General features: G+C 40.3%; 1 protein-coding gene across 6 annotated transcripts in view; it reads right to left on the bottom strand.

Annotated features, from left to right (window-relative positions):
- LOC140716481 (ryanodine receptor 1-like) overlaps positions 1–21,600 on the bottom strand; it is a 560,721-nt gene that overhangs the window by 288,655 nt on the left and 250,466 nt on the right. For all 6 annotated transcript variants that reach the window (XM_073029249.1, XM_073029247.1, XM_073029248.1 and 3 more), the window contains one exon: positions 10,635–10,770. In XM_073029249.1, the coding sequence (XP_072885350.1) occupies positions 10,635–10,770 (136 nt within the window). The remainder of the gene's footprint in view (positions 1–10,634; positions 10,771–21,600) is intronic.

Below are 21,600 nucleotides of genomic sequence, written 5' to 3' on the forward strand. Positions count from 1 at the left end.
TACTAATCTGTCTGGGCAGAGGATGACATGATGATAAGATGTTAAACTGAGGGCCTGGTCTGCTCTCTGAAGTAGCTGTAATCTATCCCATTGCTGGGGGAGTTCCTTAGCAATATTTACTCTTCAGCTGACTAATTCTAAATCAAATTATTAGCTTCATCCCACCCCCTCCGGTCTTCTTCTATCATTTCGCATTTCCCCCTCCCCCCACTACTTTCAAATCTCTTAGTATCTGTCCTTTCAGTTAGTCCTGACGAAGGGTCTCGGCCCGAAATGTCGACGGTGCTTCTCCTTATAGATGCTGCCTGGGCTGCTGTGTTCCACCAGCATTTTGTGTGTGTTGTTGTTTGAATTTCCAGCATCTGCAGATTTCCTCGTGTTTGCTTATTACAACAATGTTTGTTTGATCTTACTGTGCACAAGTGAGGTTTCACATTTCCTACAACAGTGATTACCCCATTTCAATTTATAGATACTTGCTGGTTGAAGCCCAGACTGCTTCAGATAAACTACAATTAAACTAAGCATTCTAGGATATGAATTCCTACACCTAATGGCCAATTCACAGAGCCAGAGAGTCAGAATCACAGAGCTATATATCTCTATAACAAAGGGCCAAACTTTGCATACTGACTACGACGCCTGCATTCTTCTACTCTTTTCCTACAAGCGCTCTCAGGAATGTTGTACACCTTGAAGCAGGTGTGGATCAGCCAATGTCTAAGAGAGAGCTTTCAGATCAACCCTCAAACTCCTCTTCTCCAGTGAGAACAACCCCAATCTAATTCAACAAACACCAGGAAATCTGCAGATGTTGGAAATCCAAGCAACACACACAGACCACCCCACTTCTCTCTGCGTCCAGCACACGATTCTGCTATCCACAACAGGATCCCATCACCAAGCACATCTTTCCCATACTGCACCCCCCCCCCCCCCACTTTCTGCAGGGATCGCTCCCTAAGCGACTCCCTTGTCCATTCGTTCCTCCCCACTGGTCTCCCTTCTGGTACTTATCCATGCAAATGGAACCTGCCCCTACACCTCTTCCCTCACTACCATTCAGGATCCCAAACAGTCATTCCAGGTGAGTCGACACTCCACCTGTGAGTCTTTTGGGGTCATCTATTGTATCCAGTGCTTCTGGTGTGGCCTCTTGTGTGTATAGGTGAGACCCGACATAGACTGGGAGACCGCTTCATGGAGCACTTACGCTCTGTCACCAGAAAAAGCCGGACCTCCTAGTGGCCACACATCTCAATTCTACTTCCCATTCCCATTCCAGCATGTCAGTCCATGGCCTCCTCTACTGCCATGATGAGGCCACACTCAGGTTGGAGGAGCAACATCTAATATTCCTTCTGAGTAGCCTGCAACCTGATGGTATGAACATCAATTCCTCAAACTTCCGGTTAGTCCCCTTCACCATTCCCCATTTCCCTCTCTCACTTTATCTCCTTACCTGCCCAACAGCTCCCTCTGGTGCTCCTCCCCCTTCCCTTTCTTCCATGGTCTTCTATCCTCTCCTATCAGATTCTCCCTTCTCCAGCCCTTTATCTCATTCACCAATCGACTTCCCAGCTCTTTATTTCACCCGTCCCCCTCTCTTGGTTTCACCCATCATTTACCACTTTGTACTTCTTCTTCCCTTCCCCCACCTTCTTGCTCTGAGTCCTCATCTTTTTTCCAGTTCCGATGAAGGGTCCTGGCCCGAAACATTGACTATTTACTCTTTTCCATAGATGCTGCCTGGCCTGCCGAGTTCCTTCACCATTCTGTGTGTGTTGCCAGTCTAATTCAATCTCGTCTTACAATTAAGGCCACCCACGTCAGGCAACATTCCAATAAATCTCTTATGCACTCTTTCTAATGCTACCACATCCTGCTTGCAATTTTTGTGTTTTTTTTTTGTGTGATCACGCGAGTCGAGCATGCTGTTCTCCTAAGGGGTTGTCTATTGGTGGGTCTTCAGGTAGCTATAGAGGTTGAACTGGGATTCAGGGATGTGTCTGGAGAGAGATTAATCGGGTGGGACAAATGATCAAGGGAATCGCAGAGGGAATGATCCATACGGAAAATCAGGGTGGGGGGGGGGGTTAGTGGTAGGATTCTTTTGGAGATGTTAGAAGTTGCAGAGGATAGCGTGTTGGATCTGAGGCTGATGGGGTGGTAGGTAAGGACAAGAGGGACTCTTTCGCTATTAAGATGGTGGGAAGATGGGGTGAGTGCAGGTGTATATGAAATGGAAGAGATGTGGGTGAAGGTAGTATCAATAGTAGAGGGAGGGAGACTCTGTTCTTTAAAGAAGGAGGACATCATATGGTGCATTGTCATTCCTCAGCCGTTGCATTGAGTTTAGAGCTGAGAGGTAATGTTGCAGCTCTATAGGACCCTGGACAGACCCCACTTGGAGTACTGTGCTCAGTTGTGGATGCCTCACTATAGGAAGGATGTGGAAACCATAGAAAGGGTTCTGAGCAGATTTACAAGGATGTTGCCTGCATTCGGGAGCATACCTTGTGAGAACAGGTTGAGGGAACTCGGCTTTTTCTCCTCGGAGCGACGGAGGATGAGAGGTGACCTGATGGAGGTGTATAAGATGATGAGAGGCATTGATCGTGTGCATAGTCAGAGGCTTTTCCCCAGGGCTGGAATGACTAGTATGAGAGGGAACAGGTTTAAGGTGCTTGGAAGAAGGTACAGAGGAGATGTCAGGGGTGAGTTTTTTTACACAGAAAGTGGTGAATACGTGGAATGGGCTGCCGGTGATGGTGGATACAATAGGGTCTTTTAAGAGACTCCTGGATGGGTACATGGAGCTTAGAAAAATAGAGGGCTATGGGTAACCCTAGATACTTTCTAAGCTAGGGACATGTTCGGCACATCTTTGTGGGCTGAAGGGCCTGTATTGTGATGTAGGTTTTCTTTGTTTCTACCTCTGATGTCCTGGAATGGAAAACCATGTCCTGAGGACAAATGCGGCAGAAATGAAGAAACTGAGAAAAGAGAATAGCATTTTTACAGGAGATAGGGCGGGAAAATTTAAACAATATATGTAAGCTTTATGGAGTGGTAACACAATATTTGTTATAATGAGGAAACGGTTTTTAAACCTTAGTGGACTGTTGCCTTCATTTGTTGATCTTACTTAAACGCCATTAACTTAGAGGTGAGGGCAGGGGGGGGGGCGTCACGTGATGACGTAGGATTAAGACGTGGAAGTCCAGCTCTCCCGTAAAAACTAGTAAAATAAAATTTAAATGAAGAAGAGTTAATAAATACTTTCTAAGACCCACTTATAAACAACCTAGGACTATCTTTAGATATGTCTCCTAAACAGAAACAGAAGAGAACTACTACTTTGAAGACAGCGCGAGTTGGCAAAGGAAGAGGCCCGACCATTATGAAGGAGCCTTGTACTCAAGTTGGATCTCTTCCCGGCGAAGTACATGTCGCCTCTGACGATGCAGAACAAGAAAGTGTGGCAGCATCAACGGTCTCTACGAAGAAACAGCAGGAACTGCACATGCGTGAAGAAACGGGTATGTGCAAACAGGTGCAAACAAAACTACAAGTTCCAGCTGTGACTGAAAGTGAAAGTGAACCGGAAGTAGAATCAGACTCTCTGGAAAACACAGATGAGGATATAGATGAAGGAGAAGAAGAACAGGAAGAAATTAAAGGTGGAAGACTTTCTGGAGACATAAGAAAAGCCCTGATACAAATAATGCATGAATTAAAAGCATTAAAAGTAATAAAAACAGATATTAAAAATATGAAGATTACACTTGATAAGGTGGTGGAAAAACAAAAGAAAATGGATAAGAAAGTCGAAAAGTTGGAAATAAAAACGGGAGACACTGCTGAAGGAGTGGACAAGATGGAAGATAATATCCTTGCCTGGACATCAGAAAGAAAACGATTGTTGGAAAAAGTAGATGTGCTTGAAAATTTTAGCAAACGAAACAATATTAAGATTGTTGGTCTTAAAGAAGGTATAGAGGGAGAAGATCCAATAAAATTCTTTCAAAAATGGATCCCGGAAATCTTGGAAATGGAAGAGGGAAGTCAGTTAATTGAAATTGAAAGGGCTCATAGAGCTTTAAGACCAAAGCCCCAAGATCAAAATCCACGATCAATCTTGATAAAATGTTTAAGATATCAAGATAAAGAAAAGATCTTGAAGGCAGCTGCTCAAGGTGCCAGAAAGAGAAATGGGCCATTGATGATAGAAGGGAAAAGAATTCTTTTCTATCCTGATATAAGTTACGACCTTTTGAAGAGGAGGAAGGAATTTAACCCAGTGAAAAAAATCTTACGGGAAAAGGGTTATAAATTTATATTGAGCTTCCTGGCAACACTGATAATCTTTTTGGATGACGAAGAAAGAAGATTTTTTACTGATCCTCGGAAAGTGGAGCAGTTTGTACAAGAACTTCCTAATATTCGTGAGACGCGGTAAAGAATTATGGAAGTGAAATGGATTAAAGATGAAGACTGAGATAGGGATCGGATTTGATGTATATTTAAGAGTAGAGGAATATACAAATATACTTTAAGTATATGATAGAAGGGGAGAAAGATAAAAAAAATTGAGGAATATTAATTGGGAATAGAGATATTAATTTTTTTTTCTTCACTTATATATATCATTTTTTTTGTTACGGGGAGCTGGAGGAGCTTCTGATCAATTGCTGCGGGATTCATGTGTGTAATTATGGCGATTGCCATGACCTGTAAAACGGAGGGGGGTAATGTTGTGTTTCTATTCATTCACAACATTAGTAGGGGGGTATTTTGTTATCTTTTTCTTTACTATCTATCGTTCTTCTATTTTTCTTTTTTTGCCTGGATGATTGGGGGGAGACACATAGCAACATGGAGAATTTTAAAGAGATTCCCCAAGGTATTATGAAATGACTAATTTACTCAATTTTTAAAGTTTTAATGTTAATGGGCTTAATGGACCGGTGAAAAGAAAAAGAGTTTTAACATATATTACGAAAATGAAAGTAGGTGTAGCTTTTTTGCAGGAAACACATTTAACAGAAATAGAGCATCAGAAATTAAAGAGAGATTGGGTTGGAAGTGTTATTGCAGCTTCATTTAAATCAAAGGCGAGGGGAGTTGCAATTTTGGTTAATAAAACCTTACTAATTAAAATACAAAATGTACTAATTGATCCTGTGGGGAGATATGTGATTATACATTGTCAAATCTTTTCGGAATTATGGACTCCTATGAATATTTATGCACCAAATAAAAATGATGAAAAATTCATACAAGAAGCTTTTTTGAATTTGGCCGACGCCCACGATAAAATATTAATAGATGGAGACTTTAACTTTCGTCTAGACCCAGTTCTAGATAGGTCAACTAAGATTGTTACAAAATCAAAAGTAATAAAGCTAACTTTATCATTGATGAAAGACTTAAATTTGATTGATATATGGAGAAGAATTAATCCAAGAGAAAGAGATTATTCATTTTATTCAAATAGACATAAAACTTATTCAAGGATTGATTTTTTCCTATTATCAATGAATATTCAGGATAGAGTGAAAAGTGTGGAATTTAAAGCGAGAATACTGTCAGATCATTCCCCCTTGATAATGACAATGATAATGATGGATAAGGAGGAATTGATTTACAGATGGAGATTTAATTCAATTTTATTAAAACGTCAAGATTTTTGTGATTTTATGGAAAAACAGATCCAATTTTTTTTGGATACAAACTCACATTCAGTTGAAGATAAATTTATATTATGGGAAGCGATGAAAGCATATTTGAGGGGCCAGATAATAAGTTATACTTCTAAAATTAAGAAGGAATATATGGTAGAAATAGATCAATTAGAAAAAGAGATTACAAAATTAGAAAAAGAATCTCAAAGATATATGACAGAAGAAAAACGAAGACAACTTGTCAATAAGAAGTTACAATATAATACGCTCTAGACATACCAAACAGAAAAAGCAATTATGAGAACTAATCAGAGATATTATGAATTAGGTGAAAGATCACACAAGATTCTTGCTTGGCAGTTGAAAACAGAACAGGCTTCCAAAACAATAAATGCAATTAGAACAACTGCAAATAAAATTACTTATAAACCTTTAGAAATTAATGAAACCTTTATAATTTTTTATTCCGAATTATATCAATCAGAATCACAAAATGAGGTTGCTGAGATAGAATTTTTTTTATCACAAATAACTCTTCCAAAATTGAATTCGGAAGAACAAAAAGGATTAGATATGCCCTTTACATTAAAAGAGGTTGAAGAAGCTCTAGGATCACTCCAGAGTAATAAATCTCCAGGAGAAGACGGTTTTCCGCCTGAATTTTATAAAAAATTTAAAGATTTATTAATCCCTCCCTTTATGGAGTTAATATATCAAGCAGAAAGAACACATAAACTTCCACAATCTTTTTTGACAGCAATCTTAATAGTATTGCCAAAAAAAGATAGAGATCCTTTAAAACCAACATCATATAGGCCTTCTCTTTGTTGAATACAGATTATCAAATAATAGCAAAAATTTTATCTAATAGATTATCTAAATATTTACCAAAATTAATACATATGGATCAAACAGGCTTTATTAAAAATAGACAATCGGCGGATAATGTAACTCGGTTACTTAGCATAATTCATTTGGCACAAAAGAAGGAGGAAATGAGTGTGGCAGTTGCTTTGGATGCAGTAAAAGCATTTGATAGATTGGAATGGGACTTTTTATTCAAGGTATTGGAAAAATATGGGTTAGGAAAATCTTTTATAAACTGGATTAAAACCTTAAATACTAGTCCCAAAGCTAAAGTAGTGACAAATGGTCAAATTTCAACATCATTCCAGTTAACAAGGTCAACTAGACAAGGCTGTCCATTATCACCTGCCCTATTTGTATTGGCGATAGAACCATTTGCTGAATTAATTAGAACCGATTCAGATATTATGGGCTTCAGAGTTAACAAGGAGGAATATAAGATTAATTTATTTGCTGATGATGTTCTGATTTATCTAACAACCCCATTGCATTAGTTACATAAACTATCTTTTAGATTGGAAGAATATGGGAAAATATCAGGGTATAAAGTAAACTGGGATAAAAGTAAAATTTTACCCCTTACTAAAGGAGATTATAGTCAATGTCGATTAGTAACTCAATTTAGATGGCCGATAAATGGTATAAAATATTTAGGTATAAGAGTCGATAACGATATAAAGAATTTATATAAATTAAATTATTTGCCATTATTGAAAAAAATTCAAGAGGATCGTGATAAATGGATGATGTTACCAATAACATTAATAGGTAGAGCTAATGCTGTAAAAATGAATATATTTCCTAGATTACAATATTTATTCCAAACATTACCAATACAACTGCCGCAGAAGTTTTTTCAAGAGTTGAATAAATGTGTGAGGAAGTTTCTTTGGAAAGGTAAGATGTCAAGAATATCGTTGGAAAAATTGACATGTAAATTTGACCTAGGAGGGTTACAACTCCCAAATTTTAAGAATTATTATAAAGCAAATCAACTAGAATAGAATTAGATAAGATAGGAGAAAATATACCAGAAGATTTTATATATAAATGGGAATCCAAATGGATATGGGAAAAGAAAGAATCTCTTATATTAAAATATCTGATTGATTTATGGAATAAGATAAATGTTGATGATGAGATAAAGAAATCTTTATTAGCAAAGAGAACCCTAATTCAAAATAGACTCATTCCTTTTACAATGGATAACCAACTTTTATATAACTGGTTTCAAAAAGGGATTATATAGGTGACTGTTTTGAAGGAGGTATATTGACGTCGTTTGATCAACTAAAGAATAAATATAAAATATCAAACAACACTCTTTTCTGTTACTTTCAATTAATTTAAGAGATAAACTGGGTCAAACAATGTTAATGCCAAAGCCTAATGAAATAGAAATTTTAATTCAAAAAGGAAAAATTAAAAAATTTGCTTCTTGTATGTATAATTTGATTCAAAAACAGACAATTAAACAAGGAATTCATAAGTCAAGACAAAAATGGGAAACTGATTTGAATATTAAAATTGATGAAACTAGTTGGTCAAGACTATGCCTTGACAGTATGACAACTACAATAAATGTCTGACTTAGATTAGTACAATACAATTTTTTACATCAATTATATATTACACCACAAAAAATAAATAGATTAAACCCAAATTTATCTGACCAATGTTTTTGATGTAATCAAGAAATTGGTACTTTATTACACTCTACTTGGTCTTGTTTTAAAATTCAGCCTTTTTGGATAAATTTAAGACTTTTACTGGAACAAATTATTGGAATACAACTTCCACATAACCTAATATTATTTTTATTAGGTGATATTGAAGGGATAATACCGAAACCTAAATTGAATAAATATCAGAAAAAATTTATAAAAATTGCATTGGCAGTAGCCAAAAAAGCTATTGCAGTTACTTGGAAATCAGATTCATACTTAACTATGGACCATTGGAATAATGAAATAGTTAACTGCATTCCACTTGAAAAAAATACTTATAATTTAAGAAATATGATATATTTTTGAAAATTTGGCAGCCTTATTTACAAAAGATAGGATTAAATATATAGATCCTTCAAAGATAAAATTATTAGCTATTTGGGGAAAAAAGATATATACTAAAGCTATTTTGAACTCCATAGAGCATGTGGGGATCTTCCGATATCCAGGCAATCCTTCTTTCTTCTTTCTCTTTTTTTTCTTTTTTCTTTCTTTTTTTTAGATAAGGATGTTAAGGGGGGAAGGGCTGATATTAATTTTAATTATTATTCTATTCATTTTATGTAATTCTCTTAAAAATTTAATTGAACATATATTTTAAAAAAAACTTAGAGGTGAAGGCAGTGGTACCTAAATGAAATCTTTTACATTTTAAATTTTGTGTAATAGAGGCAGGGATAGATAAGATAGAGGCAGGAAAGTTGTTTCCACTGGTAGGTGAGACTACAATTGGGGGACATAGCCTCAAGATTTAGGGGAGTAGATTTAGGATGGAGATGAGGAGGAAATGTTTCTCCCAGGGAGTGGTGAATCTGTGGAATTCTCTGCCCAATGAAGCAGTGGAGGCTACCTCAGTCAATATACTTAAGACAAGGTTGGATAGATTTTTGCATAGTAGGGGAATTAGGGGTTATGGGGAAAAGGCAGGTGGGTGGAGATGAGTCCATGGACAGATCAGCCATGATCTTCTTGAATGGCGGAGCAGGTTCGATGGGCCGGATGGCCGACTCCTGCTCCTTTTTCTTACGTTCTTACATTCTATGTTCTAATATAATGACTAAGTTTCTGAAATCTGGCAAACGGGGCAACAACGGTAATTATGTATTCATAAACTATTTATGTGAATTAACAGCCTGTTAATTTAAAAAGGGTTAATACTTAATACATATCACAACTCATGCAGTATTGTCTATTCTCTCTCCCTTCAATATTCTTACTCACTCACATATCCGATAATCTTGCTTACAACTTACCTGCATAGTCACCCCAGTTTTATCCCTTCTGAGACCAATCCCCCCCCACCACCCTTGCTACAACTAGCTTGGCCCAAAACACTGGTTGCTTATTGCCCTCCATAGGCGACTTGCTGACTTCCTCCAGCATCTTGTGTGTGTAAAGTTCCTTTTCTGAAATAGAAACAACTTACACATACAAAACCTCTTCAGACAAGAGAAAATCTGCAGACGCTGGAATTCCAAGCAACACACACAAAATGCTGGAGGAGCTCAGCAGGCCGGGCAGCGTCTACGGAAAAGAGTGCAGTTGACTTTTCAGGCCGAGACCCTTCAGCAGCCCGAACCATCGGCTGTACTCTTCTCCATAGATGCTGCCTGGCCTGCTGAGTTCCTCCAGCATTTTGTGTGTGTTGCTTAAAACCTTGACAGAGCCTGACATAATATATGCGTGGAGGATGCTTCTGGGCCTGCAGGAGCTGAACTAAGACTCGAGTTATTGAGTATTATTAAGAAGGAGAAAAATTTCTGGATACCTATGAAAGGCATAAAAGGGTTTGAGCACGGAGTGGGAATATGGTGTTGAGTTAGCCATGATTGTATTGAAAAATTGGACAGCTGAGTTGCCAAATAGTCTTTGCCAGCTTCCTACTTTCCACATTACTGTATTTATTCACGTAAGGAAGATTTGCTTAGTATTACCACCGGTGGGTTTGGCTCTTTATTAATAGGAATTTATGTTTTGCAAACTATCCTTTTATATGGAAACAAAGTAAACTTTCCTTTCTGCTTGCAAGGTCATATCCGGTATGAAAAATTGATAAGTATTTAGGCATGTGCTAAGGTCTGTTCTCAGATTTCTAAGGGAAAAGAATAAACGAGAGAAACCCATCAACTAAATATCAAGACAGATTGAGAGATAATCAGCGATGGTGTTTTCTATATTATGTAGCATATGTTATAGTATGTTGGTAAGTGTCACATTTTATATCCAATTCTTTAATTAATGAAGTTTGTGATACGTACAAACTTTGGGGCCCAATGAATCCTGATTCTACAAACATATTACTAAAACTTGCTTATTGAACTTTCATTTACATTTGTCAATTTGATCTACTTACCATTGACAAATACAGCAAAACGGAGAAAATCCAGGTAGCGTTCTCCTCCAACAGGATTCCACCCAATATCAGGATATCCCTTTGCCAGAAGCATAGGGCAGCTTTGCAGTCCACATCCTGCCAGGTAGGTTACCACCTAATATTGGAAATAAATGGAGAAATGCAGAAGAGAATAAATTTTTGAGCTAGTTACCTCATTCTCACTGAAAAATTCTTCTTCTTTGGGATGACATGATCTTCCAAATTAGTCCCAGAAACTCCTCCCATTGCTGCTAGGGTCCCCTTCCTATCAACTTTGGCCAATTCCTTTCCCATGCCCCTGAACTACAGTACCAATCCATCCAAATTTAGCTATTCCCTCTGAAACTGCAGAGTGAATTCTATAATATTTTAATCACTGCCTCGTATGGGTTCCTTTACCTCAAACACCTGAAACACATCTGATTCATTGCACGACACTAAATCCACTGTTGTCTTTTCTCTAGTGGGCTCAAACACAAGCTGCTTTAAAAAGTCATTTTGCAGACATTCTACAAAATCCTTCACTTAGGATCCAGTGCCAACCAGAATTTCCCAGTCTATCTGCATATTGAAGTCCACCATGACCACTGTAACACTGTCTTTCTTACATGCCTTTTCTATCTCCTGTTGTAATTTGTACCCAACATCCTGGCCTATATATATAACTCTGATCAGGTCTTTAACTTTACCCACAAGGGTTCATCATATTCTGATCCTCTGCTACTTTTTGCTAAAGATTTGATTCAATCTTTTTCCAACAAGCCACTTTCTTTGCCCACCTGACTTTCTTTTCAATAAGATGTCTAGCCCCCCCAAATGTGATCTGCTTTGTCACTACTCTGTGATGCCCACAACATTGCACCTGCCAATTTCTAACTGCACTATAAGCTCATCTACCTTGTTCTGTATACTGTGTACCTTCAAATATAACACCTTCAGTGTTGCATTCTCCACTCTCCTTCTAAAATTTGTCTCCATGTTGCGCAAAGTTAAATTCTTATCCCTTTATGAACTTCCATCTTATTTATTGTCCTGGAGACTTCAGTAATCTTTCCCTTTCACTTTATCCGTACTTTTCCAAACTGCTGAACCAACCCTATACCCCGAATAGTTTAATTACATAACTCAAGCTTTTATCTAAAGCTTGAGTTATGTAATTCTCTCCGACACTTTTCATGTCCTGATTAATCAAGAACCTATCAACCTCCACTTTAAATATAGTCAGTGACTTGCTCTGCATGGCTGTCTAGCCACCTTGTGGCTAAAGAAAAATTTCCATGTCTCTGTTCTAATGGATGCCCCTCAATTCTGAGGCTGTGCCCTCTGTTCCTAGACTCTCCCACGATAGGAAAGATCCTCTCAACATCCACTCTATCTAGGCCTTTCAATATTCAATAAGTTTCAATGAGATCCCCTTCATTCTTCTAAACTGCAGCAACTACAGGCCAAGAGCTACCAAATGCTCCTCATATGTTACCCCTTTCATCCTTGGGATCGTTCTCATGAACCTCCTCTGGACCCTCTCCAATGCCAGCACATCCTTTCTTAGAAAAGGAACCTAAATCTGCTCAAAATACTCCAAGTGTGCTCTGACCAATGCCCTCTAAAGCCTCAGCATCACATCCCTGCTCTTATATTCTAGTCTTTTCAAAATGCATTTGCCTTTCTCACCACTGACTCTACCTGCAAGTTAACCTTTCGGGAATTGGAGGTCCCTTTGCAACTCTGCTTTTTAAATTTTCTCGCCATTTGGAAAATCGTCCATGCCTTTAATCGTCCTTCTGCCAAAGCGCAAGTCCACACACTTCCCTACACTATATTCCATCTGCCACTTCTTTTCCCATACTTGTCTAAGCCATTCTGCAGACATTCTGCTTCCTCAGCACAACCTGTCCCTCCACCTATCTTCGTATCCTCCGTAAAATTGGTCAAAATACCATCAATTCCTTCATCCAAATCATTGACATATAACATGAAAAGAAGTGGTCCCAACACAGACCCTTGTGGAACACTACGAGTTACCAACAGCCAACCAGAAAAGATCCCCTTTACTTCCACTCTTTGCCTACTGCCAGTCAGCCAATCTTTTATTCATGCTAGTGGCTTTCTTGCTAAGCAGCTTCATGTGCGGCACCTTGTCAAAGGCCTTCTGAAAATCCAAATAAATAACATCCACTGAATCTCTTTTCTTCTATCCTGTCTGTTATTTCCTGAAAGAATTCCAATGTATTTGTCAAGGAAGGTATCTTCTTTAGAAAACCATGCTGACTTTATCCTGTTTTATCATGTGCCTCCAAGTACCTTGAAAATCCTTCATAGTGGATTCTAACATCTTCCCAACCACTGAAGTCAAGCTAATTGGCTTCTAATTTCCTTTCTTCTGCCTCCCTCCTTTCTTAAACATTGCTATTACATTTGTAATTTTCCAGTTTTCTGGAAACATTCCAAAATCTAGGGATTCTTGAAGGATTATTAGTAATGCCTTCACAATCTCCTCAGATACCTCTTTCAGAGCCCTGGGGTGTAGTTCATATGGTTCAGCTGACTCATTTAGATTTTTCAACATCCCATGCAACTCCTCCTAAGTAAAGCAATAACACACATTTCTGCCCCCGACACTTCTGCACTTCTGGCATTCTTCTAGTGTCTTCCAGTGTGAAGACTGATGCAAAAACTTGTTAAGCTTGTCTGCCATTTCTTTGTTCCCCCATTACTACCTACCCAGCATCATTTTCCAGCGGCCCGATATCCATTCTCATCTCTCTTTTACTCCTTATACATGAAGTTGCAGAACCTGGGCCTCCGTACCTCCCTCTGTAATTGGATCCTCGGCTTCCAAAGCGGAAGACCACAGTCTCTCCGTATTGGTGATAACATATCCTCTTCGCTGACGATCAACACTGGCGCACCTCAGGGTTGTGTGCTTAGCCCACTGCTCTACTCTCTGTATACACATGACTTTGTGGCTAGGCGTAGCTCAAATACCATTTATAAATTTGCTGACAATACAACCATTGTTGGTAGAATCTCAGGTGGTGACGAGAGGATGTACAGGAGTGAGATATGCTAACTAGTGGAGTGGTGCCGCAGCAACAACCTGGCACTCAACGTCAGTAAGATGAAAGAGCTGATTGTGGACTTCAGGAGGGTAAGACAAAGAAACACATACCAATCCTCACAGAGGGATCAGAAGTGGAGAGAGTGAGCAGCTTCAAGTTCCTAGGTGTCAAGATCTCTGAGGATCTAACCTGGTCCCAGCATATCGATGCAGTTATAAAGAAGGCAAGACAGCGGCTACACTTTATTAGGAGTTTGAGGCAATTTGGCATGTCAACAAATACATTCAAAAACTTCTATAGTTGTACTGTGGACAGCATTCTGACAGGCTGCATCACTGTCTGGTATGGAGGGGCTACTGCACAGGACTGAAAGAAGCTGCAGAAGGTTGTAAATCTAGTCAGCTCCATCTTGGGCACTATCCTACAAAGTACGCAGGACATCTTCTGGGAGCGGTGTCTCAGAAAGGCAGCGTCCATTATTAAGGACCTCCAGCACCCAGGCCATGCCCTTTTCTCACTGTTACCATCAGGTAGGACACACAGAAGCCTGAAGGCACACACTCAGCGATTCAGGAACAGCTTCTTCCCCTCTGCCATCCAATTCCTAAATGGTCTTTGAAGATTTGGACACTACCTCACTTTTTTTAATATACAGTATTTCTGTTTTTGCACATTTTAAATAATCTATTCAACATATGTAATTGATTGACTTGTTTATTTATTATTATGTTTTATTTTATTTATTATTTTTTTCTCTCTCTGCTGTAGTATGTATTGCATTGAACTGCTGCTGCTAAGTTAACAAATTTCATGTCACATGAAACCTGATAATAAACCTGATTCTGATTCTGAAAAACTTCTGATATCCTCTTTATATTATTGGCAGCTCACCTTCATACTTCATCTCTTCTCTCGTTATGGCTTTTTCAGTTGGTTTTTTAAAAGCTTTCCAATCCTCTAACTTTCCTCTAATTTTTGCAATATTGTGTTTTATTTTATTTTGATTTATCTATCTACTTATTTGGGCCATCCCAGCTGCACCATCCTGCAACGCCCCGATTTAACCCTTGCCTAATCGCAGGACAATTTACAATGACCAATTAACCTAACAACTGGCACGGCTTTGGACTGTGAGAGGAAAATACAACATCCAGAGGCCACCCACATGGTTACAGGGAGAACATACAAACTCCTTAAAGTCAGCCACCGCTGGGACTGCAAAGCATTGAGCTACCTACTACACTATCCATAGTATGCCTTCTTTTGGTTTTATGCTGTCTTTAACTTCCCTTGTCAGCCAATGTTGCCTCATCCTCCCTGTAGAATACTTCTTCATCTTTGGGCTGTATCTTTCCTGTGCCTTCCAATTCTCCCCCCCAGAAACGCCAGCCCTTGCTGTACTGCTAGTATCCCTTTCCAATCAACTTTGGCCAGCTCCTCTCTCGTGCCTCTGCACTTGCCTTTACACCACTGTAGTGCTGATATATCTGATTTTCTCTTCTCCCTCTCAAGCTGCAGGGTGAATTCTATCATATTATGATCACTGCTTCCTAAGGGTTCCTTTAATTTAAGTTTCCTAATCACATCTAGATAGATAGATAGATAGATAGATAGATACTTTATTCATCCCCATGGGGAAATTCAACTTTTTTCCAATGTCCCATACACTTGTTGTAGCAAAACTAATTACATACAATACTTAACTCAGTAAAAAAATATGATATGCATCTAAATCACTATCTCAAAAAGCATTAATAATAGCTTTTAAAAAGTTCTTGAGTCCTGGCGGTAGAATTGTAAAGCCTAATGGCATTGGGGAGTATTGACCTCTTCATCCTGTCTGAGGAGCATTGCATCGATAGTAACCTGTCGCTGAAACTGCTTCTCTGTCTCTGGATGGTGCTATGTAGAGGATGTTCAGAGTTATCCATAATTGACCGTAGCCTACTCAGCGCCCTTCGCTCAGCTACCGATGTTAAACTCTCCAGTGCTTTGCCCACGACAGAGCCCGCCTTCCAATGGATGTTAGGTTTTTCCTACCTATGTCATTGGAACCAGTTGTTCACCCTTGCCCTTTAGAATGATGTGGACCCAATCCGAGATATCCCTGACCTTGACACCTTAGAGCATATATGTCAAACTCAAGGCCCGCGGGCCAAATCCGGCCCGCGGTGGAATTATTTTTGGCCCGCGAGATAATATCTAATTACTATTAAAGCTGGCCCCAGTAATCGAAGCGCCTATGGCGTATGATATGGCTAATGCTGAGTTTATTCAGGTACCAGGTTTTCAGGGTTTTTAGTGTTTATTCGGCAGTCTTGCTCGGCAGTCTTCTTCATAAGAAATGGAATTTGTAAAGTGAAACACTTTGTAGTTATAGCAGAGACTGAGACACATGAGAGCAGGCTGAAAAAACGGAGGCAACGAAAGCTGCCTTCGCACGCGTCCGACTGATCCGGCCCGCATGAAGCTGCATTTTACTCAATCCGGCCCGTGACCTAAAATGAGTTTGACACCCCTGCCTTAGAGGCAACATACCATCTGGGTGTGTCTTCCACGTCTGCAGAACTTGCTTTCTGCTCCTATAATTATGGAATCCCCTGTCACTACTGCACTCTTCTTGCCCTCCCTCGCTTCTGAACCACAGATGCAGGCTCAGTGCCAGAGACCTGGTCACTGCGGTTTCCCCGGTAGGTCATTCCCACCCCCCACAACAGTATCCAGTGTTGTATACTTATTATTGAGGAGTATGGCCGCAGAGGAACTCTCACTTCCTCTCTCCTGACAGTCACACAGGTACCTTTCTCCTGCAACTTAAGGGCGACTACATCCCTGTAGCTCCTACCTATCACCTCCTCATTTTCCAGTATAAGCCGAAGGTTATCCAGCTGCAGCTCCAGTTCCTTAACTGTTTGGTATTTACAGTCTCCCTCATGTGAACGCTCAGCCTGCACAACGGCTGTTGGTTAATACCATTTATGATTTGGAAAACAAATTTCTCAATACTGTCATTTAATCATTGCAACATGAAACAAGATCTGCCCAAATACCACCATATGAATTAGCTTTCCTACATGTGAAGACAGAACTTTGGACCACTTATGCACCAACATTGAAGGGCATTCCGCCATTTTTCCAGGCACCCCTTGGCAATTCTGATCAAACGCAAATTGAAACAGTCTAAACCAACCAGGACCATCAGATGTCGGTGGACTCCTAAGGCTATTGGAAGGTTGCTTAGGCTGCACGGATTGGAAAGCCATGGAAGGTTGGTGTAGCAGTTTAGATGAATATGCTGACAATGTAACATCCTACATATCTTTCTGTGAAGATATGTGTCTTCCTAAAAAGATCATTGTGGGGTATAACAACGACACCAAGGAGTTGAGGACTCTCAGGTCTGCAAAGGGTCATGCCTACAGGTCTGGAAACTGAGAGGAATAAAGCTCTGCAAAATGGCGAAAGCCACTGACAAGGATTGGCGAGAAAGAGACTTCAACAACAATAGCCAGGCAGTCTGGAGTTCCCTGCAAAGTCTTACCAACTTCAAACAGAAGTGGTACCAAGTCTCTCCCCCCACCCCACCGCCAACACCTTGGCCAATCAGCTTAATCAGTTTTATTGCTGATTTGATAAAGACATCAACATCTATCTCTTCTCACTTCCTTTGACCGTGATACACTGAGCTCCTACCACCTTCCTTTCACAACCACTCCCCTTCACCCCAACCGCATTCACTTTCTTCAGCCTCCTCCCCCTCTTACCCTTCCTTCCATCCCACCCTATACTTTCTGTGAATCAAGAAGACGTTTGCAAACTGCTTGGGAAAACCCAACATTAGGAAAGCTGCAGGCCCCGATGGTGTCTCAGCTGGTACTCTAAGGCACTATGTGGAGTAGCTAGCACTTGTCTTCACTGAGGCTTTTAATAATTCCCCGCAATTATGCAGGGTTCTGGACTCTAAGTTTCTACATCATTCCAGTTCCCAAGAAAGACAAGATCACTGGACTTAATGATTATAGGCCAGTCACTCTGAATTTAGTAGTTATGAAAACCTTTGTCTTTGGTGACCTACCTTAATTCCGTCACTGATCTTCTTCTTGACCTGCTACAGCTTGCTTGAGCAAATCACTCAGTTGAGGATACCGGTTTTTTTTTTAACAGTTAACTTGTGCCTTCATTACAGTCTTTAACCTTTGAACTCCCCAACACCTACCTGATGATCTTGTTTGTGAATTTTAGCTCCGGCTTCAACACTATTGTTCTGGAGTTGCTCCACAGCAAGCTACCCCAGCTAGCTGTATCTTACTGTATCTGTCACTGGATTACCAACTTCCTGACAGGAAGTAAACAGTACGTAAGGCTGGGCTCCTACTCATTCAACCCTCTTTCTTTTCACCCCTTTCTTTCACCTTATACGAATGACAGCACTTCCACAGGCAAATCCATTAAAATCTTAAAGTTTGTGGATGAGTGCCGGGAGGGAGATTAGTGGAGAGGGACGAATGGACAAGGGAATCACAGAGGGAACGATCCCTGCAGAGAGTGGGAGGGGGTGGTAAAGACACATTTCTTTCATCCCACCTACTCTCAGTTTATATGAATGACAGCACCTCCACAGACAAATCCATTAAAATCCTAAAGTTTGTGGATGATACGGGTGCAGTTAGTCTCATCACTAATAATGATGTGACCTGCTTCCAAAGGGAGGTAGACTGTTCTATAGCATGGTGTGGAGCTTAATGCTATCAAGACAGTGGAAATGAGGATTGACTTTCACCGACAAGACCCTACCTCCCCCCCCCCCCCCACCCCCGGAAATGAATGGTCAGACTGTGTTTGTGGTTGAGTCATTCAAATTCCTGGGTCTAGCACTTTACGCTCACACCAGGAAAGCCCAGCAGAAATTGCTCTTCCTACACCAGCTTAGGAAACTTCACATCTCAGGTCACACCCTGATGAATTTTTACTCAGCCAGCATTGAGAGTGTTGTGACCACCTCTATCACCGTTTCGCTCCCTGCTGCCTCCACTCTCTCTGTCCAGGTTGCAGAGAGCGTCCACTCAGCGAAGAAGCTCACTGGCTGTCAGCTACCAACATTCAAAGACCTGTTCATCACCAGAGTGAAGAAAAGAGCTTGAAAAATTACTCCTGACTCCACCCACCCTAGCAGCCACCTATTCACCAAAATGCCATTACGGAGACACTACAAGTCCATCACCACAGGCACTACAAGTCAAGTCACTTTTATTTCGACCATAACTGCTGGTACAGTGCATAGTAAAAATGAGACAACGTTTTTCAGGACCATGGTGTTACATGACACAGTACAAAAACTAGACTGAACTACGTAAAAAAACAACACGGAGAAAGCTACACTAGACTACAGACCTACCCAGGACTACATAAAGTACACAAAAACAGTGCAGGCATTACAATAAATAATAAACAGGACAATAGGGCAAGGTATCAGTCCAGGCTTCGGGTATTGAGGAGTCTGATAGCTTGGGGGAAGAAACTGTTACAGAGTCTGGTCGTGAGAGCCCGAATGCTTCGGAGCCTTTTCCCAGATGGCAGGAGAGAGAAGAGATTGTATGAGGGATGCATGGGGTCCTTCATAATGCTGTTTCCTTTGCGGGTGCAGCGTGTGGTGTAAATGTCTGTAATGGCGGGAAGAGAGACCCCGATGATCTTCTTAGCTGACCTCACTATCCACTGCAGGGTCTTGCGATCCGAGATGGTGCAATTTCCGAACCAGGCAGTGATGCTGCTGCTCAGGATGCTCTCAATACAACCCCTGTAGAATGTGATGAGGATGGGGGGTGGGAGATGGAGTTTCCTCAGCCTTTGTAGAAAGTAGAGACGCTGCTGGGCTTTCTTTCTATGGAGCTGGTGTTGAGGGACCAGGTGAGATTCTCCGTCAGGTGAACACCAAGAAATTTGGTGCTCTTTACGATCTCTACCAAGGAGCCGTCGATGTTCAGCGGGGAGTGGTCGCTCTGTGCCCTCCTGAAGTCATTTCCAAAAGATTCTTCCCTGTAGCTATCTATTTTCTCAACAGAACTCATTCAGATGTAATGCCCTAAATATCCCTTGACAATATCTGTTAAATGGTCTTTCCTTCTCTCCTTGTTCTGTTGATAATTACTTAGTCTGTTCATATGTTCACATTTATTTAAGTTTGATTATTGACGTTTGTGCATGTGACCGTTATGCGAATTGTCGATTGCTCAGGGCTGTTTGCACTCGTATCTTGTTGGTTGCTAATGTGTTGTCTGTAATGGTATTGTCTTGAGCTTTATGCTTGGCACCGAAGCACAATTGATTCTGGTATGTTTCATATACACACAATAAATTAATTCTGATTCTGATTAATAAGGAGCTGCAGCTCGATGCACCTCAGATGTAGTTATCAGGGAGACGAGGTCTCCAAGTGTTCCCTGTCTCACACAAAGAACATACCAATACCCCTGGATCTATTCTTATGCACTAGCTATGTACGAGCAGAAGAAAAAAGCTTACTAGAAACTTTCTTATTTACTTACTTAGACCCTGCATCTGTGCTTGGCCAAGCCTGTTGAGCCACTCTAATATGGCCCGCTCCAATAATAGCCACTCCGCCTACACAGCCTTTCTTTTCATTGGCCCAGAGCCAAAAGCACTGGAGCTCTTTTTAAACAACTCACAGCATCACCAACAAACAACTTCCTATGCTGATTGCAGCCCATCGAAAAGAGCCGTGAACACCAGAGCTCTTTTTAAACTTTGTGCTGTGTCACCAACGAACAACCTCTTATGCTGATTGCAGGCCACCAAGAAAAGCCTAAAGCACCGGAATGCTTTTTAAACCATATGCTGCGTCACCAATGAGCGGCCTCTTGTACTGATTGTAGCCCGCCGATGAAGCAAACTTATTGACACTGTGCCAACTTGCATGTGGTTCGGGTAGTAATCCAGAGATTATTGTCTTTTATTATTGCTTTTTAATTTAGTCCCTAGCTGCTCATAATTCTCTCAGCAGAACCTCTTTGCTTGTTTATCTACATAATTGATACCCAAATGATCCACAAAACTGGATCTTTTCCCTCCCACTCCAAATTCCTCTGCAGGTCAGATGACATGTACTAAACCCAGGCACAACCTGAAGCATATAGGACCCTGAGGGGACGTGACAGGGCTGATGTCAAACTGCTTTGAGCAAGGAAACACAGTTTCAAGATAAGGGGCTAGTTATTTGAAACTGAAACATGAAGAGGCATGAAGCACAGAGGGCAAAGAATCTCTGCAAATTCCTCCCCCCCGCAGGGTTGTGGGGGCTAGATCATTAGAGGTATTTAAAGTGGCGGTAGATACATTTTTGAAAAAAATAAGGAATTCAGGTCTATTGGAATCTGGAACAGAGCAGGAGTTGAGGTCTGGGATAGATCAGTGATGATCACATTAAGCGGCAGGACCACATAACCTACCCCTCGCTTCTAGCTTTTAAATAATTTTGTGTGTATGTAAAAGACAACTGCACACAGATTTTTTTTCTGATCACTTCGGCCAGAGAAAAGTAAACCTGCCGATTCCAAAAGTATGACTTGTCCTCTTAAATACGCTTCTTTTCTCTTCAAAACTGAGAACACCTGATCCATTTACTTCAGATTCAGATTAGTTTATTATTATATACACCAGGGTGCAACACTTAATACCAGATATTGCAGAGAAAACATCGGCCCTTCTAGGTGAAAAGCAGCAAATTAATAAACTTAATTTATTAAATTAATAATATTAATACTTTATTAAAAGAAGCAGCATGCACAGTGCTACATTCCAATCTGCAGCCCATGAACTATTGTGGGGAAGAGTTACTTTTTTCAATGAAAAGTGATATTATCTTGTTC

Source organism: Hemitrygon akajei, chromosome 25 (genome assembly GCF_048418815.1).
Source record: "Hemitrygon akajei chromosome 25, sHemAka1.3, whole genome shotgun sequence".
Lineage (NCBI taxonomy): Eukaryota > Metazoa > Chordata > Chondrichthyes > Myliobatiformes > Dasyatidae > Hemitrygon > Hemitrygon akajei.